The 23,452-nt window shown below is 48.0% G+C and overlaps 2 protein-coding genes across 5 annotated transcripts in view; one reads left to right on the top strand and one right to left on the bottom strand.

The window, feature by feature from the left end:
• SLC26A1 (solute carrier family 26 member 1) overlaps positions 1–23,452 on the top strand; it is a 104,624-nt gene that overhangs the window by 45,280 nt on the left and 35,892 nt on the right. The window lies entirely within an intron of this gene.
• The window catches only part of IDUA (alpha-L-iduronidase), a 64,360-nt gene continuing 43,181 nt past the window's right edge, over positions 2,274–23,452 (bottom strand). For both annotated transcript variants that reach the window (XM_050943106.1, XM_050943107.1), the window contains 10 exons: positions 22,766–22,861; positions 21,934–22,136; positions 20,626–20,805; positions 17,944–18,160; positions 16,518–16,730; positions 15,723–15,844; positions 11,105–11,230; positions 8,664–8,740; positions 7,549–7,649; positions 2,274–3,605 (listed from right to left, as the gene is read on the bottom strand). In XM_050943106.1, the coding sequence (XP_050799063.1) occupies positions 3,505–3,605; positions 7,549–7,649; positions 8,664–8,740; positions 11,105–11,230; positions 15,723–15,844; positions 16,518–16,730; positions 17,944–18,160; positions 20,626–20,805; positions 21,934–22,136; positions 22,766–22,861 (1,436 nt within the window). In that variant the 3' untranslated portion in view covers positions 2,274–3,504. The remainder of the gene's footprint in view (positions 3,606–7,548; positions 7,650–8,663; positions 8,741–11,104; positions 11,231–15,722; positions 15,845–16,517; positions 16,731–17,943; positions 18,161–20,625; positions 20,806–21,933; positions 22,137–22,765; positions 22,862–23,452) is intronic.

Below are 23,452 nucleotides of genomic sequence, written 5' to 3'. Positions count from 1 at the left end.
TCTCCAACCCCCCAGCCCCCTTACCGTGCCACTCAGACCAGCGTGTCTGGCTCCGTGCAGCGCCAGACACGCTGCTGCATACATGCTGCCGTGCTCCCCCGCGAAGCCCACAGCCCTCCCCTCCCCCCCACAAACACCCAGCACCTGCCTTCCAGATTTGAACACCTCAAAATTCAGGAGTGCTCAAGCTCAGTTTGGGCAGCTGTTACTTCATTTCTCCCAAATCAAATATACTGTTCCACTGTAACTTGCTGTAAAAAAAGTAGGATAAAATTGAGCAAGAAATGCTTCCCACTGGTTATTAGGACTGGAACTGCTATTTTCAACAGCCATTGCCTTTTTGTTTGTTTGTTTGTTTGTTTGTTTAAAAGGAAGACAGTGATATTGCATTGGCAAATTCCCCATAGAAACAAAGAGTGGAACAAAAGAATAATAAAGACAGCTCAACTTTTCCTCATTTATGGAGGACAGTCTTATAATATGCATCCAGATATCCTCCAATCACACAAGCTGAAAATTGTTCCACTTTACTGCAGCTCTGTAACCATATGGGAACCAATCCTGTGTGTGTTTTGTGCACATCTAAAATTCCTGCTGCATGACCTGCCCTGGGAGCGAGTTACCAGTGACCCAGGGCTGCGGTGGAAGGAGGGGGCAGGTGGGAAGGGGGCAGGGAGAGCCCAGGGCTGGAGTGGCAGGAAGTGTGTGTGGAGGATACTGGGGGGGGGGGGAAGGGGAAGCCCAGGGGTTGGGCTGCAGGGGGGGAGCCCAGGGCCAGGACGGGGAGGCAGCCAAAATTTTTTTGCTTGGGGTGGCAAAAAACCTAGAGCCGGCCCTGCCCATGGCGTTAACTCACTGGGCGTGAGCTACACTTGAGTATTTTGATTGTCAGCTCCCCTCCATTCTTAACTTAAATTCTCCTTCAGCAGAAACCATGGCAAATACCTACCTTGATTAAGGTAGTGTAGTGCTTAGGGTCCCTGATTAGATAATTTATTTTGAAAGCTAAAAGTTTCCCCTTCCGCAAGGTCTCACTTCAGGATGCTGATTTAAGGGGCCTTAGCTCTGCATTTCCATGCATTAACATTGCTGGATGTCTTTTAAGTTTAACGGTAACTGTCTTTTCTTTTGATGATCTGTATGGGAACACGTACAACATCCCTATAGCGTATTTTCCTCTGAATTACTGAGCTCTATGGCAATGGAATGTTTACATGGTATTATAATGTTCAGCCACTAGGTGGTCTCCTGTGTAACATGCCTTTCCTGAGCTGGGAACAGCCAGACCTGGCAGAGCTTTGTATACTTAAGAGAACACATCTCGGGTATCTCTCTCCATGGTGAAAGTGAAATAGCTAGTCCATATCTTGTACAGGAGTAGCAGCCCTGCAACCTACTGTGTACAAGGAGTACATGACCGCTGTTCTCAACCATCTTAACTTCCTCTTAGTGGTTGTTCCCTCGGCCTGTAATCAACAAGGTAGCGGAACAAAACACATATTGGTGGTGGTGGTGGTGGTGAATTGCTGATGGCAGTGACACAATCCTGACACTCAAATGTGGAGGTGGACCCGTCGCCTTTGAATCCACAATGCCAAATGCATCCTCCATCTTACTACACAGCTGATTTCATATTGCAATTCAAGTATGCATGCTTTGTTATACTGGTGAGGTATTTTATATCATCACAGAGAATATGTTCATAACAGAGGCTTGTTCCTCCATTGTAAAATAGCCTAGCTCTTTTCACTGCAGTGATCTTTCCCTCTCTGAGTACTTTAAAAACACAATACAAAGTGCTTCAATTATGAGGGACCCGATTAAACCCACAAAGCACTTTGAGTTCTAAAATAGTCATTAGCAAGTGCACAGAGGTGTCACCTAGAACTGTGCAAAGTAGCAGATTTTTCAGTTTGGGGGCCACAGTCTTTCAGATCAAGGTCAAACGACACTTTGTTTTGTTGGAGTTTTTACCTTTTTAAATAAAACTGAAGCAAAATTCAGAACAAAGTTGCTTTGAATCCAAGTCAAAATGTTTTGTTTTGAAATAGGTTCAGTTTGTTTGTTTCTTTGTTTTCTTTTCCGACCAAAACAATCTGACAAATTTGACATGAATTCATGCGATGTTTTGTTCGCCCCAAATACCCATTGTTGGTGAAAAAATTTAATCTGACAAATATTGTCCAGCTGTGCATTCATATGAGCTCAATATTCATTACTCCTTTGTTTTGTGTGAGGCTATAATCTACTGTAAAATACTGCAAAATACACCATTCCCAAGTGTAGATTTTCTAGTTTAAAAACATGTCCATTACTAGCCATCTGTCACATATAAAAGCATGTAATGCCCAAATCTGATAAATTTATAAAAGCCTCTAACTGGAGCCTCTCTAACAAACATTTTGCTGGCCATGAGGGTAGCCATGGCCCAGGATGTCTGTCATAAGGCCTCGGTTCGTTTAAGACAAGGCACACTGGGGGTTGTAGTCTGCAGCATGAGCATGTGACTGGGAGGAAGCAAGGCCTGCTGGGAAGAGGGAAGTAGGCTTTAAAAGTGCAGTGTAAAGGAAGGTGAGGTGAGCACAGCCGCTGGCTGGGGATACTCTCCAGAGACCCACCTCTGAGCTGGCGCTATGGGGCTCTCTGCTGCGAGGGACCGAGACAAGGCCTGAGAAGACTAGTGGGGGTGAACAGCCAGCGAGGGAAGGTGGCTTGAACCTTCTGAGCAGAAAGGAGAATGAAAGAGGCCAGGGTCTGTGCTGGTGACGCCCGGCTGGGCGGGGGGAAGGTACCCGCAGCCCCCTGAGGCAGAAGGACTTTGCTCATGCAGGCGAGGGCCCAAGAGTGAGCAAATGGCTGCCTGGAAGCTGCTGCACAAAGGGGTGAGGAACGTTGTACTCCCTGCTATAGAGGGACAGCAGACTGCACTGAAATCGCAGAATCCCCCAGGGCAAGGGACTGTACTAATCCCTGGTAGCTGGGGAGCAGAGGAGGGTAGAAGAGGCTGTTCTGTTCACTCATTGGGCCCAGCAGCAGCAGCAGCCCAGCCGGCCAGTATCCCACGTCCAATCAGTACTGCAAATCTGGTGCGGAAATTCAGTCCCAGCCGCACCTCCTCTCACAGGAGAACACTGTCCTCCAGGCCCAGGGCGTGAGTTGTTGGCCCTGACTCCATACATCGACACCAGGCTCCTGTTACCCCAGCATTCGGGTGGACTAGCTCTATTGCAACCACTTGAGTTCCACCAGCATGTAAGAGGCCAGGCCAAGGCACAGTTATTTCTTCTTCACTTTCGAACACTGTTTGGGACGATACTTGTCTTCAGGCTCCAAAGAGTTTGCAGTGAGAAGAGGAGTACAGTGCTGTAAGCTAACTCGCTAATTCCCTTACTAGTGAGGCTGGAGTTGCATCAGAGGGTTATCGTTTGCAGCAGCATAACCCCACTCTGCGGCGCACTGGAGACAGATGCAGATTTCTCTTCTGGCTGTTGGACAGTTTTGCACTCATGCGAGAGCTTCAGTATACTGCACAGGAATGGAGAAGAGGCCCGGCTTGCTCCAGTAGTCGATGGCTCGGACTCTGTAAAAGCCTGAGACCGTGGTTCCTGCCAACAAAAAGGTTAAAGCGCGGTCACTGCAAAAGACCAACATCTGCTGTGTGCTCAGAGGGGCTGGGACCATCCCTATTCCTGGGAGAGACGCATTAGTGGGATGGAGTGGGGATGTGACTGGGGGCTGGCTTCTAACAGGAGTACCTGGTAAGTGTCCCAGCCCATGTACCTGGCCAGCTCTACTGCTAGCTGTAATGATAATCCTGAGGAAGTTAAGCGTAATACTCTCCCCAGCAGCTCCAAATATCTCCCCTCTCCGAAGGCAGATATGTGGGAAGATCCGATCTTACACGGGATGAAGTGAATAACTATGGATTGTCTTTAAAAAACACGAGAAAAGTTAAATGCAAAAAGCTGGCAGGGATAAGCCAGGTAAGGCATAAGCCAACATTCCAGGAACATAAAAGGTAGCTAGGCTGTTCAGAGGGGAATTATTTCTGTCAAAATGCAGAGTTTACTGGATTAAGCTACACATCCTGTGGGTAACTGTGATACAGCATGGCCAGAGGGCAGCAGGAGAGGGTTAGAAGGGAGGCTTATTCCCTGTAGAGGGAAGAAAGTTTGCTACAGATCAATTAGAGCACCTGAAATCAGTCACCTGATATAAACCCCCTGCTTCAATCAGACAGGGGAAAGTGCTGGAGCAGAGAGGATTGGTGTTGGTGCAGAGAACAGTTTGAAGGAGTAGAAACAGAGTGGATTGGGAGTTGGAGCAGAGAGCAGTTTGGAGAAGTGCTGCGGTGGGCTAAGAAGACCAAGACCCTAGGTAAGGGACACATGGCTTGTGCAGAGGGAGGGCAGGAAGCCCCCACAAGCTGAAGGGCAGGAGAAGGAAGTAGCCCAGGGGAAGGAACCACTAGTTCAAGTGGTTTACCGCTAGCTCTAGGGCCCCTGGGCTGGGACCCGGAGTAGAGGGCAGGCCCGGGTCCTTTCCTCTCCGCTCCCCTCCTCTAGGACACTAGTGGGGCAGTTAATATCCCAGTTCAGGGGCAAGAAATGGCATCCTGAACCCCCCCTCCCCAAGGAGAGAAAGCGCAAGACCCATCGTAGTAGTGCGGCACTTTGCCACAGTAACGTTATATGCAACAGTTCATATTGCCCTTGGGGTCTTCACTAAGGCACTACCTTTCTTGGTGCTTATCTGTGCAACTTTAACACTGCACGAACACAGCATTTTGAATTTGAAAAAGCACCTGATTTTAATGTGTCGTACTCAAGGGTGTGCCGTGACATTTTCAGCAAGGCATGCAATTCTGCACTGGCATGCAAAGCGTGACTGCTTGCATGCGTGTTCCGGGGGCTAAAGAGAATCGTCCCCCAAGCACAGCTAGTCCCAGGGCACGCAGAGCATGCGTAGCATACACCGCTGGCATGCCACTGGTTGTACTAGGTAACGTTGTGCTGTTTCCAGTTGATGGCTCTGTATCTCATTAGAGCACATCACTCAGAAGCCAAGTTTTCCTCTATTCCATACAAACCGGATCAGTTATTATTAATGTGACTATGAACATGCAGCTGAGTCGAGAAACTTGGTCTGGAGCGCTCTGTATTATAGATACTCAACCCGCATTGTTTTCAGCTGCTTTGAGCCAGTTGCTGTAGCACTTATCCCTTACTTTGGCTAAATACTTGTTGACTTCAAAAGCCGCGTTCCCTGATTTGCAGAGAGCAGCCCTGATGTCATTAGGGCTATGTGGTCTCACGTTTAGCCAAGGGAAGGCTGAGGCTATTCTGTGTTCAGCCCTCTGCCAGTCACCGGCAGCACACGTAGACCTGAGCCCACACCCAGTTTTCCAGCTGGTTATTCAGACCCCGTGGGGAAGGAAAAGCCTCGGCTTGCTGTTTCGTGGAAGTGCAGAATCACAGAAGTGAGACATGTTTGTGAAAAAAATAACGGCGGGATTGCACCACCTGACTGTCCAGGGTCAGAATCTGCCGCCTGTGCTGCTCCAGTCATGCCACCTGTGTGGCACAAAGGGAGGACGTTTGGCTGGGAGGGCACCCCAGCGTAATAGCAGGTATAGAGCTGGTGTGGCTGGCTCCCATGCCCAGGGAGGGGCAATGTGCTCTGGTTATCCCTCCAGGAGCCTTTGCCAGCTGGTGCAAATAAACAGCAGCTCCCAAGATGTTCTAACTTCAACCACAGCAGAAAATCAGGGACCCATACCCTGCTCCTGCAAGACCTTCCCCTCGCACACACTGTGGTTCACCTTGTGGCCTTAATCCCTCTCAGTGCCAACTGGCAAAGGGTCTACTGTTCTGTAACAGCCACTCTCAGGCCTGACAAACTCACTACACCTGTCACACTGCTTTCATAGTACTTACTCCAAAAGACTTGCGTGAGGTGTCTAATGGGAGCGTATGTCACACTGATCCTCATAGGTATTGGGTGATGTACGTACAGGTGACATTTAAGAAGCTGTGCGTTTGAACTGAAAATAGGTGGATTTAGACTGTCTCCCAGGCAGGGTTGGTAAGTTGGTTTTGCCAGACAAAAGGATGTGAAATCCCCTGCCCTCCATTCCTATGTTCATCAAGCACTGTAAAGCCAGCACAAAGGATGTCCCATTTACATCTGCGAGGCAACAGGAAAAACAGGTCGATGAGGGATGGGAAAGAAAGAGTAGCTGGCACCTCTGGAAGGAAACCACAGGGCAGTCACCCTGAGTCTGGGGACAAAAACAATGGGCTCGGGGGGCAGGAGGGATGTAAGAGGAAAGCACAAGGACCCCTCTTTTATCCTGCACTTGGGGGGGTGACTGGCCAGTGCAGTCACACCACAAAAACAGGATCTCAGCCAACCTTGGCTGAAACGCTGCAAGACAGGGCTGAGGAGAGAAATCGCTTTAGACAAGGTTAGCCTCCTGTTAACGTTAAGTCTGAATCTAGTGCAAGCGGGTGATATTTGGTCACAATCTCATTTGCCTTGGTTAAGAAACAGATTTGTTTTCTTGATCAATAGATTACAGTGCTGTGTTATGCTGCAGCTCATACTCAGCTGAATCAACCAAGTGTGTACTATTCCCTTGGGTGTAACAAACCTGGTCATGGCTGTGAATGTCCAGCAACACGGGCTGCATGTTACAGGGGATGCTTTCAGAGTGGCTCGGGGGCCTATTAAGGTGCAGAGCAAAGGAGGGGCTGGTGGAGCCCTGAGGAGAGTGCTTGAGTGGCTGGAGGTGTCCAGGAGCTGACATCCAGCTTCCACAAGCAAAACTCCCTCACACAGGAGGCGGGGGACAAGGTGACTCACAGGCCTGGGCATCCCAAGAGAGTATCACACACCTACACCTTGAACTGAAGCACAGCAGCTGATCTGGCCCCTGATGTCATCTGTCTAAAATGAGATTCTGCCTTGCTTCTGATGAAGTCACTGGCAACATTCCCATTGCCAATAGCAGAGTCAGGATCAGGCCTGTGCTGGCTAAGCGCCTGGGGCAGGGACCAGATCCTCCGGTGCTGTAAAGAACCATGTCCACACACGGCACGTAGTGACAGGAATATTACTGTGAATAACTGTGTGGATAACTCAGTACAGCAACATCTGGCGTGAGCTTTCCTTCCCTGTCCGTCCTGCCCGTGTGCTGTGGCAATGGAACACAGGGGCCAAGGATGGAGGTGCTTCTAACATTTGAGCCACAGTGGGAGTTTGCTTCAGTGAAAACTGAGCAAGGACCTCAGGATCGTGTGCTTTGGGACAGATGGTGCAACCACTGTCCATGGTGACCAGGACTTACTCACAATAAGGGCTGCATCCGCTGGCCCTAAGGGTATGATCCCCGGGAGAGGAACCTGGTCTCATTTTTGGCAATGAAGCGCTTTGAACACATGTGGCTCTGTATTCCTTAAACTCAAAGACAAACATAACTTAGCACACTTTCAACCGAGTGAGAATGCCGAGGGGACAGATTAAGCTGAGTGTGAGTGCCAATTTTACCTGGACTGTAGATCCACAGAGTGAAGATCGTGTCTCTGGCATTAATCCGTCGGTATGCTTTTCCGTCCGATGAAAACTCAACTTCGAATGTTTTCAGACATCTAGGAAAGAAACCAAACACCTCAACTGGCTGCTGGTGACCATGGGATGGCCACATCTCCCCGTCCCCGTCTTGTCTGTGCAGGAGGGTGAGGAACAGAAATGCTTGGCATTGCACACAACTGACCAGGGAAGTCCTGTGCTGCAGCAGACATGCCAAACACGAGGAGCAGGGGTCATGGCTCGAAAAGGCCACAACAGAGCACCAGGACCGACTGACCTGCGAGGTGGTGAGAACCTTTGACAAACTGGTGAGCCCCTTCAGCCTCCCCAGATGCCAAGGGGAGAGACAAGGCCAAGCACCTCAGTGGAGACATTCAGCATCTCACAGGCGTAGGCCCAATATGCAGGAAAGTCAGCACTTACTGAGGGGCACTAACCAACTCCAAAGGATGCACTGAGTTGGCTGTCCTGTGTCCCCAGTCTGCACATTAGTCTATATCAGTTGGTTTCTAGGGTAGCATGTCTACAGACAGATGGCTACGTCTTCTGACCTGGACACAATCCTCCCCCTTTATCTCCGCATTGCTCATTACATCTGGCAGGGGCAACTTGGACAGGATTGGATAAAGCAGCATCTTTTAGTACAGGGGCTTTTGTGGAGCCTCCTATCTCCTCCAGGGGAGAAAGACACCCTGAATTGCCATCAAAAACAACGAGGAGTACTTGTGGCACCTTAGAGACTAACAAATTTATTTGAGCATAAGCTTTTGTGGGCTAAAACCCGCTTCACAGATGAATTGCCATTGTGTGTCAGTGAGGCTGCAAGCTCAGCTCACGCTGAACGGGCACGGTAGCCTCAAGATTTCCTCCCAGGGATATCGCACATGGGTTCGAACAGTTGTTTTGGTGTTTAAAGCTACTGTGCTTTGGAAAAAAATTGACAAAATGCCAGGGATAATGCCTATCGCTTCGCTGAGAGAGTAAACATTGCTTAGCTATTTAATACCTAGCCCTGATAAGATTACATCTGTGTCCTGGTTTTACGTCTACCTCTGTCCTAAAAACGCACTTACTTCGAATCCACGCAGTCATCGTCCCAAAGTACTGCAACTTGCCCCTTTATCAGAGGGATCAAGTGGATGCCTGTCACCTGAGAGCAGAGCGAGGCCCACGTTAATACAGAGGGAAGAGGTGCATTGCTATGATAACACACTGATGATGCAGCAGCATTGGATCATATTTCATCCCTTTAATATGTAGTCTTGGCTTAACTATTTTGAAGTAAATGGGTAGCTAAAATTCCGGTGCCTCAATATGGACTTCAAATGAAGTAACCTGGTTTTCCCAAGTCGTGAGTAACAAGGATCTCCCTTTGATTTCAGTGGGAACCTTGAAAAAAAAATCATTCCGCTTATTTTGATGTCTCAATCTGGACTTAAACTCAGTTTTAGATCCTTTTGCTCCAACTTCTTGGCCCTACAGTTCTGTGGCCCAATGCTCTCAACTCCCCATATGTCCCCTGGCAGCTAAGAGTACTCAGCACCTCATGCTTACCAGGCTAACAGGTGTCATCTCAGCTATGACTGCGTCTTATGTGTGGTTATAAAACATTTAAAGAGGCCCTTAGCTGAGGTGTTATTTTTAACGTTTGGCTTTTAAGCCTTAAAGCAACTGACCCATCTTCCAGACTAGGAAATGTTATATTTCCCATCATTTCATTAATGATTTTTCCAGCAATGGGTAAGTTTGACTTTTAGCTCAGCTAGTTGCTCACATCACCTGCTGTGGGGATGTTTATCCTGGAAGATGAGTCATGGAATCACTTTGTCACAGGAAAATTTGGCTCCTTGCTTAAATAATTCTCCTATGCTACCTTTTAACAGTGAGCAGACTCAGGCATTGCTGCCTTCATTAATTGAAGTCTGATAGCCCAACAGGGTATGTCTATACTGCAATCACACACCTGCGGTTGGCCCATGCCAGCTGACTTGGGCTATGGGGCTGTTTAATTGCAGTGTAGCTGTTCAAGCCTGGACGCAGCCCAAGGGCTGCGATCTTCCCACCTCGCAGGGTCCGAGAGCCCAGGCTCCAGCCTGAGCTCGAACATCTACAATGCATTTAAACAGCCCCTTTGCCTGAGCCCCATAAGCCCAAGTCAGCTGGCCCAGGCCAGACCCTTCAGTGTAGACATGCCAGTAGGCAGGCTGTACGGGAACAGTTACAAACTCAGTCCCCTGACACCAGGGGGGCTCTAGGCACCAGCAAAGCAAGCAGTTGCTTGGGGCGGCCTATTTGCAGGGGCGGCAGCTGGCAGGGATCCAGCCTGGGAGCTGAGAACCAACAGGGGGCCTTGGGAGCTGTAGTTCCTTGGTTAGCTCCCTGCCTATAGAGCCAGTCCTGGAGCAGGGAAAGAACTACACTTCCCAGCATTCCCTTGGCTGCTATCAACAAGAAAGGGAGGGGGAGGGAGTATGGTAGCTGAAACCTCATGCTGCAGCTTGCTGTGAATGGAGAGCTCGCTGCTAGAGCGGGGTGGCACTGTGAATGGGGAACAAGTGTGCCCAAGGAGTAGAAGGATTTGGCCCAGATATACCCTTCAGAAGACATCCCCAGACTGGATTAGGGATAGTCCTTGCAGCCCCCAAAGAAGGAATTGGGTGGACTAAATGGACAGTGCCCCTCTCTATCTGAAGCCTAGCAAGGGAGGTAGGTAGATCCCACTATAATTTAAAATTAAAAGTAAGGGAGGGGAGGCTCTGGATTTCCACTTCTGAGCCATGGAAGCAGAAATTGACTTTTCCTTTCCAGATTTAGCTAATATTCAGAAAGGGAATCTAGCACCTGCCTTCCAGATTTGAACACCTCTACATTCAGGAGTGCTCAAGCTCAATTTGGGCAGCTGTTACTTCATTTCTCCCAAATCAAATATATTGATCTACTGTAATTTGCTGTAGAAAAAGTAGGATAAAATTGAGCAAGTAATGCTTCCCAGTGGTTTTTAGGACTGGAATTGCTATTTTCAACAGCCACTGCCTTTTTTTTTTTTTTTTTTTTTTTTTTAGTTTTATTTGTTTCAAAGGAAGACAGTGATAGTGCATTGGCAAATTCCCCATAGAAGCAAAGAGTGGAACAAAAGAATAATAAAGGCACCTCAACTTTTCCTCATTTATAGAGGACAGTCTTATAATATGCATCCAGATATCCTCCAATCACACAAGCTGAAAATTGTTCCACTTTATTGCAGTGCTGTAACCATATGGGAACCAATCCTGTCTGTGTTCTGTGCACATCCAAAATTCCTGCTAAATGCCACCTTGGGAACAAGTTATCAGTGACCCAGGGCTGGGGCGGAAAGAGAGTGCAGGTTGGGGGGTGGGGGTGAGAGTCCAGGGCTGGGGCAGCAGGGGCGTGCAGGGGGGACCCCAGCGCTGGGTTGAGGTCAGCCAAATTTTTTTTGCTTTGGGTGGCAAAAAAACAAAGCTGGCCCTGCCTGACACTGAATCATGGTACCTACTTGATTGGGAACAGAGTGAGGTCTTGCACAGACGTGGATGAGGAAGACCGATGGAAGTGGGAGTTCCTGTTTCAAGGTCAGGCGGCCATCCCCAGGAAATGGGAATGGTCCGGTCACCACCGGGTCCTGCAAACCAAAGCCGAATGGAGGAGGTGTGTAAAGAAATCAATATTCACCATTCTTTCTCCACTCATTTTATAGCTGTGCTGATTCCACAGTGTAATGTTGCTGTACCTCTAAATTAGCACTGCCACTTTTAATGGCATTTAAAAAGTTAACAGCCCGCTAGATCATGACTTGCAGCACTTCTCAGTGAAACAGGAGACTAATATCTATTCCTCTCCTTTATCTAACTGTTCAGTGATTGTAGGGTCTGTTTGCCTGACTAATTAGTTAGGACCCCGATGCCCAAAATGTGAGTTGTGACCTCGGTGAGGGGGAGTCAAAGGTGGTCATACAAGATGCCCAGGTTTGCAAATTTGGTAATGTTGAAAACAGGAAAAAAAGGATAAGTGAGAGTTTTGTAATGTGTTCCATATGGCCAGCACATGGCTAGGACCTCCGTTCAGTGTAGATTAGTGCAGGATGTGAGGGGGTGCAGCAGATGGCTAAGAGTATTAGACTTCTTCCCGTGTGTGTGTGTGTGTGTGTGTGTGTGCACGCACGCGTGCACGCCTGCTACACAACAAGTCCCACAAAGAGCCCTTAGGATGACACGAAGTGCAAGACGCCATGCACGAACCCCGCTGCAGGACTGGAGCAGCGGAGCATTGACCAAGCCTGAGAGCATGGCTGAGCCTCGCATGGACTGGCCGTTGTTTGGTCTTCGCCGCAGCTCAGTTCTGGCTGAGGGATGACTGGGGGAAAGGGCAGTGTGAGGCTGTTCCTATGCCCATGTGGAAATTGGATGGACACGTATGATGTATGGCTTATTAGTTCTGTGAGTGCCGTGTGCAGTTTGTTCCAAAGGGCTGCATTGGAGTACGAAGCCTGCAGAGTCACTGTGATCTTTAGAAGCCAAACATCCATCACTGAAAGGAATCTGAGGTTTTAAGGAGGGAGCCTGAAAACCAAGGCCACTTGCATGCCAGTTTGAGTAATGACACAGTAACGCCCTTCTGATTAGCTATCTTTGCAAAGCTCACCACAGTGCAAGGTGCACATGGCGTGCAAAAGAGGCACCTTCCTCGTGCACTGCAAATGACTGAGTTATAGGAACAGCTAAGTGCTTGAAACCAGCGTCAGACTCTTTCGTGCCAGTGAGGGCGTTTACAAGCTGCCAACTGGACAGCGGAGGAATAGGTTAAGGGTCTGGCCTGCAGACAGAGCCTGTAGTTAGCTTTGCCCCTCAACATCTGCCAAGTAATTCAAGCCTGGGGGTGTCCTCTGCAGCTGGAGGGAATAAGTGGGAGAAAGCAGGTTTCAGAGAGCTGGTAGAGCAAGGATCTCATGGACGCCTGAGCGATAGGTAAAGCAGACTGGGGTGAGGAGACTGGAGAGTGCTGGATACCCAGACCAGGGGAAGTTCCTATCGTCTTCAGACTGAGAAGGGGGAGTTGCATTGCCCCACATCACCCTTACCTTAGCCCCTAGACCTGAGAGTGCAGAAGGAAGCCAGCAGGCTTTCCCTGAGGGGAAGGAAAGTGCAGGCTACAGACTGTTCATTCACACAGTCAGTGAGCAGATGGGGCCAGCTGTCCTCAGTCCCCCAGCCCGCTGAATTTAAGGCACCAGCTCTTTAAATGCCCAGTGAATGAGGGCAAGTCCAGACCCCTCTAAGGAGAAGGGACTCATAGAATCACAGAATATCAGGGTTGGAAGGCACCTCAGGAGGTATCTAGTCCCACCCCCTGCTCCAAGCAGGACCAATCCTGGGAGAGGGAAGGGAGGCTGGGAGAGACCTACAGATACGTTGATTTTTGTCCCTCTGGATCTGACCCCAGCTGTTGACATCCAGCACAAGATGCTGGTTTTGTTATGGAAGGGTTCTCTCTACCTCTGCGCGCGGGGCTTTTCTATCTAGTTCCTACTGCGACCAGTCAGCTCTCTCCCACTGGCTCCTTGGTAAAGCTGGCCCAGGACATAGAGTGCTTATTTGAGACTTTCCATGAAACAGCTGCAGATCTCTGCTTTCCGTGTGAGTAGCGTATTGCAATCTGTGGGGACAGAGCCCAGGTGATGACAGTTAAAAGCAACCTGATCATATGGATCCTAAACATCCGACCTAGTGCCTCACACTTTCATATGCTGTGTGCCTGCAAACCTGAGCCGGCCCTTCATCAAGCTCTGAACTAGTGACTTTCCCAGAAATCTGTTAAGTGAACGTAGAGCTTTTGCATTGCCCTGGTTTGCACTAGCGAGGTGGATTTCATGAGGCAAAGTTCCCCTTCTCCTCTTGATTTTAAGGGCAGAGGTGCAGGTTTTCCTGCATGACCAGCATTCTCCCCTTGCTGACGCTTTGACCAGTTCATCCTTAGTTTAATTTACTGATGTACGTGGGCACTTCATTGAACTTCACTCTTCTCTCCAGCTGGGAATATCGATGTTCTGTCCAGGTGCAACAAGGCAGAGGCATTTACTGTAGAAAACACCTGGAAGCTGATAATCAAGTGGAGTCGTTTCCTCTTGTTTCAGACTCTGTTGAAGAAACTGAGCAGCTGATAACTCAGCATTTGGAGGGAATTTCAGACAAACCCTTTGTCCTCCTTTTAAGATGCTGCAGCACTTGGCAGCAAGATTCGTGCCAGGCCCTCAGCCAGCTTTAGATAGCTCTGAAGGAGGAGGATGACTAAGGTGGAAGATCTCATCCCACTTTTCTCCTTATAGTTCAGCCAGTCAAGTTTCTAAGATGGTGGCAATAAGTGTAGAATTGCCGTAGACTGTCAATCAAGGTTCCTTAAGTCTGTTTAGTCAATCCAATCTGCACGGTCTTCCAGCAACCAGACAGGTTTCTCCACTGTACCAAGTACAATGTTTCTCTTTCATGAATTTTGCTACTTAGAGTATGGTAGTTACATGCCTTTGGCCTAGTCATGGTTAGGGATCAGAAGTCTTGAGGGAGGGTTTGCAGATATTCTTTAATCTGTAAGATTATTATCAGCTCCAGAAACTTGAAAAACTCTGCAATAGGGCATTAAAAAGGTGAAGCCCAGCCCATATTAAAGTCAATGAGAGTTTTGCCACTGGCTTCAGTGGCGCCAAGATTTCACCCTAAGTGTCACGTTCACTTTCTGGTTTGGATTTATCTTCAGAGGAATGAGAGAGGAGATGTTACTGCTTGACCAAGGCAGGGCAGTCACTTCTTAAAGGGCGAGACAATCGGTAAGGCAGGTTGGTGATCTGCATTCAGTCCTTTTGGCTGAATAGTTAGGAAAAGCTGCTACAATGCCAAATATGTTTGAATTGCCCATCTCTGGTGGTTGGAGGGCTGCACGTGCTAACAGACTTACAGCCACCTGTCTGAGACTTGTCCTACATTTTATTTTTCCCCTGGTCAGTACCACTATGGACTTAGATTTAAAATTTAACATAAAAAGCAAAGAGCAGACACAAACAAGAGGGTTCCCACTCATCTCTGCAGTCCCTGAGCAGTCTTAAAGCTTTCGAGCAAGCTGTAATGCAGCTCCCTGTCTAGGCTTATCCTGGTAATCAAGGAGGAAAGAGATGATAATAACCACATGACTCAATCTATGCTAAACTCAGTATCTAAATAATCCTCCAGAAACAGTGGTTCTCAAACTTTAGCAACCTGAGGACCCCCATATTGATTTAAAATATTTCAGGGACAGCCCCCTCAAGCCCTCCTGATCAGCCCCAGGCCCCGCCCCAACTCCACCCATTCCCCCAAGGCCCCATCCCCACCCCACCTCTTCCTGTCCCCACTCCACCCCTTTCCCCAAGGCTCCAACCCCACTCCCTCCATCACTCGCTCTCCCCCACCCTCAGTCACTTTCACTAGGCTGGGGCAGGGGGTTGGGGTGTAGGAGGGGGTGCAGGCTCTGGGAGAGAGTTTGGGTGCGGGGTCTGGGTTCTGGGATGGGGCAGAGAGTTGGGGTGTGGGTTCCGGCTGGGTGGTGCTTACCTTGGATGGCTCCCGAAAGCAATGGCCCCTAGGCGGGGGATAGGGGAGCAGGGGGTCTCTGTGCGCTGCCCCTGCCCACAGGCACTGCTCCCACAGCTCCCATTGGCCACAGTTCCCGGCCAATGGGAGCTGTGGAATCAGCACTCGGGGCAGGGGCAGCATGTGGAGACCCACTGCCCCCCTACCCCCTCCCCCCCCCAGGGTCGCAGGGACATGCCGGATGCTTCTGGGAGCAGTGTGGTGCCAAGGCAGGAAGGGAACCTGCCTTAGCTCTGCTGTGCTGCTGAACTTTTAGCGCCTACAATCTCCCGGCATGCAGGCGGTGTTGGGAAGGAGTTGAGGGAGGGTGGGGGAGGAGTTGATCAGCGGGGCACCTGGACCCCTTGGAGTACCTTTGGGGACCCCCAGTTCCACGGACCCAAGTTTGAGAAACGCTGCTCCAGAACATAAACCAGTTATCAGGTTCCTTCGCCATAATGTCACCAGTTCATGAACAGTGTGTTGACACTGACAATTTTTACCGCATATGCATCATACCTCGGCATCCCTTATTTGTTGGAATTGCTTTACAGAAGGAAAATCGGGGCTTCCTACTTTCTTCCACTCCAAATAGGGATTGGTTAAGTTGTTGTCCAGGTAGTATGTCACATACACAAGGTCTTTGGAAATACAAAGGAAACATGTAAAGCTCCTGATCTGGGTTTAAAGACGAAGGCTAAAACTTTCAAAAGTGCTTAAATGACTTAGGAGCCAAAGTCCCATTTTCAAAAGTGACTTCAGAGCCTGAATCTCACTGAAATGGGACTCGGAGTAAAATTTTCACAAGTGCCTAAGACTAAATATTTTCAAGCCTTGGTCCTTAATGTTATCCTCTTAAATTCCTATCTCGGCTCCTAAATAGAAGTGTCCTGACTTCCACAAGTGCTGAACCCTGTAGCAACTGTTGAAGACAACACCACTAAATCCCACACACTGTGCAGTGTTCAATGTCTGGATTACATTGTGATCAATCCCAGAGAGAACTCTTTGCTCAGCGAAACCTGGCTAAGGGGCAGCTGGGCTGAATAGTTTCTGAAAGGACAGAATTCACTGTATCCCTTAAAAGCCAGAGGCAGGCCCAACTCTGGGATCAGAGTCCACAATCTTTCCTAATACAGTGCTCCTAGGCCCTAGAAAATCTGGGGCTGCCAGGTGAGGAGAGATTTCTAGCTTGGTAATATACAAATTCTAGATGTGACCTCAGTTATGAAAATGAATGCTTTGGAAATGTTTAACATGAACCTTTTCCTGGGGCTCCAATACCCAAATACCCCCCACCCCCAGCCCATTTACCTGCATGCCTGGGGAAGTGGGTAACGTTCACAGTCACAGCACTGATGTTAGAGGATGTCCGGTTGTCATCACTAGCGTAGATCAGTACGGTGGCCTGCCAGCTGTCTGACGGCTGTAGTTCAGCAGGACTGTGCACGGTGGCTAGTACTCCAACAATGTTGGTGTTGTCACTTTCGTCTTTGCTGATAATATCTGCAAAAACTTGGTTTTCACCTGAAAGTAAAAATACATTTTTGACACAAAAGGTAACGAGACCAGCGATAGACCTGTGATGAGGTGAAACACAGAACTGTCTATACGCAGGGCTGAGCTATAGATTACTTGGCTATACCAGCATGAATTTGGAGGAGCACTGGTGAAGTCACTGGATTTACCCTGGCATAACTGAAACTGCCCCGGTGGTGAGATCTGGAAATACAGCCCTGGTTCTGCAAAGCATTTCAGCACGTGCATGAATCTCATTTACTACATTTGTACGGCATCCAGCACAGTGGGTCGCCAGCCGGTTTGGCCTTTAGGTACTACACGCCTAATAACAGTTTTAAGTCAATAAGACTTAAGCCTGTATCTAAGAGAACCAGGGCCTAGATTAACACCTTGGTGAGAGCTCAGAGGAACTGAGAGGCCAGAGCGGAGAGCTTATTAAAGAGAAATATAGCTTGAATGGACCTGGCCCGGGGGGATACCAGTCCACAAATATAAATGGAAAGGTACTGACCGAGGTGGCATACGGGGTAGAAACAGAAGCAATAGGATCAATTTAGAGCAGGGGTGGCCAACCTGAGCCTGAGAAGAAGCCAGAATTTACCATTGTACATTGCCAAAGAGCCACAGTAATACGTCAGCAGCCCCCCATCAGCTGCCCCCACCCCCTAGCTCCCTGGACCTCCTGCCCACTGGCTGCCTTACCGATCAGTGCCTCCTCCTCCCTCCCCACACTTCCTGATCAGCTGTTTCATGGCGTGCAGAAGGCTCTGGGGTGGGGGAGGGGGACAAGCGAGGGCACTGCAGGCTATGGGGAGGGGGTGGGAAGGGGTGGAGTGGGGGCAGGGCCTGTGGCAAAGCCAGGGATTGAGCAGTGAGCACCCCCCAGCACACTGGAAAGTTGGTGCCTATACAAGGAGCCGCATATTAACTTCTGAAGAGCTGCATGGGGCTCCGGAGCCACAGGTCAGTCACCCCTGATTTAGAGGGATAACAGACTGTCAGGAAAACAGCCTGACACCAAGACTGTTAATCTCCCAGGGGGAGGGGTGGAAGCGTTATTCCTTGTGACACATCCAACTGGACTGGACAAACTGGAGGAGGGAATAACCTCGCGTTAGCAGGAAGATGGACTAGATGACCTGTTAATAGATTTTAAGCATGTAACTTGCATGTGACTGGGGATTGGCATTTAATGACTTAAAACAAACATTTACCATACCTAGCAGTGCCAGCAATCCCATTACGGTCAGCACAGGCTTCCTCACCATCTGGACATGAGGTGGCTTTGTGTTGTTCATCTGGAATCGAGCAGTCAGTGTCCTCTGGGTGAAGTAATGGGGATGGTAGTTCATGAAGGCATTGTCGTTACTCAGTAAAGTGTAGTTGATAGTGTTGTTAGCTTTGGAAATGAGCAGGTTTTGATGTTGGATGATTACCTGTAAAGTAACGGGAAAACTGGCCGTCATGCTGGGGAAAAAAACACTTCTTGCTGACACTCTAATGAATAGAGTCCTATTTTAAAATCAGCGGTCTTATTTCTGTTGAACTGCATATTCAGCCTACGTGATCCTGCGGCAGTTCTACATGACGGGCTACTTCTGCCTGGGGCCACTTTAACTCGTTTCCGTGCATTTGCTTACCCGCTGAAAACAGCGGAGTAGAGCACCCTTGCTTCATTTGGATACTGTAGTGAAGCTACAGAACTAGTTTCATCCCTACGCTGCCACACGTGTGTGCAGGATGAAGAGCTGTACATGCAATGAAAGCAAACGCATGCAACATTTTGGCTTCAAAATTCATGAAGATCATCTCAGCGTTGCTTTAGTTCACATAAGCTCTCAGGTTGGCTAAAATCAGGGCATCAGTAGGATTGCGGCAGTGCGTTGACTCAGATGTGAAGGATTAATCCTACCTGTGGGGATGCACGGGGAGCAGCGGGCTCTCTGTGAGAATGCCAGGTGCTGCACAAAGAAGAGTTCTAGACACGCTGTGTAAGCAGGTGGTGAAGGGGCTCATGCCATGTTAGCTGGACACTGGGATTACAGTCAATGGAGATAGCTCTACGAGATGTATGAAGAGAGTTCTGCAGTCCTTTCGGAACATCTGGAGACTTCACACCATCCCTGAGAGACTCTTTCATGAATAGCGAAGGTTGACACACACTTCCTCGGGAAGTGAAGTCTTACATGTCCAGAGGATGGAATTACTAGCTTGGTTTAGTACTTATGTAAAGAGCTCTCTTGAGAGATGTGATTTCCAGCCACATTTTTTGTCAAAATAATGTTTCATTAGTGACCTCATTGTACTTCATGTGTAAGAACTTCGCAGCGTTCTGCCCTTACTGTTTCTCCAGTTACAATCACTGGGACAGTGATTAGGATCATTCATTAATGGACCACATATGCTATTAATTGCAATACAAGAGGTGGCCTTGTGGTCAAAGTATTGGACTAGCGCTCTGGGCTTACACCCGAACAGTACTAAATAACTCCACTGACCCCCGTGGAGTTGCTTTGGATTTACATCGGCGTAACAAAGTGCAGGCTTTGGCCCTGGTTCCAATTCCTCGCTGAGTGACCTTGGGCATGCCCCATTTATTCCTCTGTAAAATGACCAACAGTGCAGTAAGGAGACAGATCACAAGCATAGGCCAGAGCAGAAACATGAAGGGTTCTGTAGGCAAAGCCCCCAAACGTTTACACTTTTTGCAGGGCAATAATAAGGAGCCAGTGAAGGGCCTGAGAGGAGACTCACTTTCTTTAAAGAGTCAGCTAAAAATGGTGTGACACAAGCCGTGATAAAGCTATCACCAGTATACAGTGTAGTCACAGCCGTGTTGGTCCAGTATCTTTTTGTGGCCTAACTTCTGTTGGTGAGAGAGACAAGCTTTTGAGCTTACACAGAGCTCTTCTTCAGGGCTGGGAAATGTACTCAGTGACACTGCTAAATACAAGGTGGAACAGATTGAAACATGTGTTAACTACTTATGCTAAACAACCTTTCCCAGACCTGAAGAAGGGCTCTGTGTAAGCCTGAAAGTTTGTCTCTGTCCATCACAAGTATACCACAGACAGGAAGTATTTGAGAAATGAGATGCGCCAGCTCACACTTAGAGGCTTGTGCATATCCAAGTGTGCAAACCCAGTCGATTTTTCGGGTCAATACTCCCATGGGCTTTTCAGGGATCCATCTAATTGCTCGCATCTCCTCTCCACATGCAAGGATTCGGTTCAGCAGAGACCACAGGGAACATTCACAGGTTGGTACAACTGGCATGCTCCCAAGAGGAGGGGCAGTCTCTTCCCCAGCATTGCAGTTGCCTCCATGGTTACGTAGTTCGGCACTGACTCCCTAACTCATGGCTATATGCCCATTGCATGGCCTGCCCCTTGGTGTGGGCAGTAATAATGAGGTCATGTCAGCCCTCTGTGCAGAGACCTCACCCAAAATCCAAGAACTACTGCATTAAGCAGTCAAGAAGGGTGGTAGTCGTGCTTAGGGCTTTCTGGGAAAGGGTGATTTTGTACAGTTGTGGGTGTATAATGCACCACAAGAAGATAGTGGCGAGTCTATTACAGGGAATCAGGGAAAGTGAGTTTAGCCAGTCATGCAGAAGGATTCACGGTAACAGTGTCCCCAGCACATTCTCCAGTTCTCCTAGGAGGAGGAGTTTTCATAGGGCTGTTTTCTACAGGGACACTCGGGAAAGGGCAGATGAATTAACTAAAGCTGTGAAGTTAAAGCACCTGACACCCTGGTGTGAGAGCATTCAAACCTCAGGATTTGGCTTGTAATTCTTTCCTGAAGTCCATTCAGAAACCTAATAAGACATTCTTTTGGCAACACACTTGCTCTGCAGATTAGCGTATTAGGTGAGGACACTAAGTGAGCGTTGAGTTACCTTCACCACCATGGCTGCATAGGTCACATCAGCTCTCCACGTTTGTGGAACTGACCATCCAACCAGTGGGTCTGCTTCATCATTGTATACAGGAACCGAGGTGAAATTTGGGAACAACTTCTGAATTTGCTCCATTGCTTCTGTTTCTTGCTCTAGGATGTGAAGAGAACTTCCAGCTCCCTGTAACAATGGGAATTCCATTTCATGCAAAGTGAGGAAGCAAAATGTCATGTACGGTACTCTGAACAGTGGTTCTCAAACTTATTTGATTAGGCCTCTCATCTTTGTGTCTGTAGTAGTTTCTTGGCCCCAAGTACATATATCGATTAAAAAAAATCAACATGCAACTCTCACTAAATATTAAAAACAGTGAAACATTGAGTCAAACAGAGCCAACGATTCATTGTAAATAAGAACAAAAGCAAAACTGTGATTGTGGTCGATTTGTTTACCATTAAATATACCCACCGTGGCATAGCAAACGGATTAATGTGCAGATGGCACCGACTTTGTATAATGCTAGGCAAGCTTAACAGGAATCCACCAAAATGCACAGCACCATCTAAGGACCTGGTATGGCTGGAGGAGTCAGCATTGCTAATTATTCATTGCTGTGAGTAAAACGTGTGCAGTGAAGTTTCTCCCCCTGAAGCTTCTCATGCTCCCCCTACCCCCGAATACATTCCGTGCCCCCTCAGGAGGGCCCGGCCCCCAGTTTGAGAACCTCTGCTATGAAAGACAGAGCACAAGCACCTATGTCCCTGTCAGATTTGTGTGCAGTGTTGTAGCTGTGTCGGTCCCAGGCTATTAGAGAGACAAAGTGAGTGAGGTAATATCTTTTATTGGAACTGAAGAAGAGCTCTGCGTGGCTCAAAAGCTTATCTCTCTCACCAACAGAAGTTGGTCCCATAAAAGGTATCACCTTGCTCAACTTGCCTGTCAAATTTAACATTTCTACCCTATCTGCTCAGGCACTAGAACTGTTGACAGGCAGTCAGGACTATTGTTTTAAAGGGGAAACGTATATTTTCCCCCACTCTCCACATGTGAAAGTGGCAGAAAAGTTGTTTTCAGGTGGAGACTATACAGGGAAGCATTCCACTTGGAAGGAAGTTTGTCTGTTAGAACATCTTTAAAAGGCCTTCTGGAATTGTAATGGTTATGTACCCCAGCACAGGCAGAGCACAATTCTGAAAGCGAACTTCATAAACCAGAGGGGCTGCACAGTCAACCTTAGCAATTAATTGGATTAAGAAATATTCTCCTGTACACTTTTCTTTATTAAACAGCTAGAAGCCTTGGACTGACCTTCTTATGTAGGGCTATGTAGTCCAACCTCACACCAGTCGCTCCAGTGAAGAAGTTGGTTCCATTGTAGCAGTGATGTAGAAGACTCCAGCAGATGGGTGACTTTGGGAATGGATGGAAAGAATCTCCCGGGCCTCCAAATTTCAGTAAAGAACTAGCTTCTCTTAACCCTTCTGAGCATGCGTCGTAATAATTGAGAAACCCTAGAGTCAGAACAATTATGTATACAGTAGACGGTTACAGCTTAAAATTATAATGATGTCTTGATTCAAGTTATCGAAGAGTACAGTCAGTCTTCATATTGTTGCAGCAGGCTGTGAGCAATTAGAAAGTGCGCACAACTAACAGCATACGATGTGTCTGAAGCCACCTTTTTCCACTTCCTCTCTCCATTATTGATCACAAGAGGGGTCTCGAAGTCCCCTCCCTTGGTTTCATACAGTCTCAGTAACAGGAAGCTCCTTTAAAGGATTTTGCCTGGGCAAGCTACCAAGACACGTCTATTAAAACACATGGCTTTAAAGCAGAAAAAAATCCTTCATGGCACAATTTTAGTTTATAACCAAACAGTGAAAAATGCGATTGTATTGTTGTCACCCTTACTCCCTATTCCCCACCCTCATTTCTGTTTTCTCTCATATTAAAGTCTAACCTGAAACTTTATGAAAATCAGTGCAGGAATGCTATTAATGGAAGTTACATGAATCACACCAGGGCCAATTCCTTATAAAACAGAATATATCTGTATATACCCTATTATTTATCACCCACCTGCCCCTACCCTACTCTACCCCCACACAAATTAAATCAAGGTCAAAAGAAACAAACTTACCTTTGACACTCATTGACACATTATCGAAGTCATGGTGATCTGGCTCGTTCCAAGTTTCAAAATTCCATTTGGCAACATGTTCCAATCCATATCTATCTGCAGACGAAACTACTTTTCATTACTGCACGGTACGCTTTCATGTGGCAACGAATAATTCATACTTCAGGGGTAGAGCTCAGAATCAACCCGCAGCCTTCCAAACATAGTGGATTAAATTCTGCCCTTTGAGGTGTCTGTGCAGCTCCCATGGATTTCAATGGCCGTGGTATGTCTGGCTCAAATGGCTGAATTTGAGCCTCTGTGACTAAAGAGTAGCTTATCTTTCACTCATTCTCTGTGGTTATCAATGCTAGCTTTCTTCCTGTCCATCACTGTTGTCTGTCTTGCCCTTTACACAACCAGTGTAAGGCCACAGTGGGATCCAAATGATCATGTTCATAACATATGTACAACATGCAACGCCTACCTACCTATAAAGACATGGCTGCCCTGGCAGAGCTCTGGTGGCTCCCGAAGCAAAGACAGAGAGGGCTACTAAAGGCCTTGAACTATTCAAAGATTTGCTATCTAATTGCTATAAACTACACCACAATTGCAGCCTTGGTCTCTTCGATGCCCCTCTTCTTCTCTCCTGACCAAGACTTTGCTAAATCATGTCACTTTTTGGTCAGTCTTCAAAATCCATCC

Source organism: Gopherus flavomarginatus, chromosome 3, assembly GCF_025201925.1.
Source record: "Gopherus flavomarginatus isolate rGopFla2 chromosome 3, rGopFla2.mat.asm, whole genome shotgun sequence".
Classification (NCBI taxonomy): Eukaryota; Metazoa; Chordata; order Testudines; family Testudinidae; genus Gopherus; species Gopherus flavomarginatus.
This window is presented reverse-complemented; position numbering and strand designations above follow the sequence as displayed.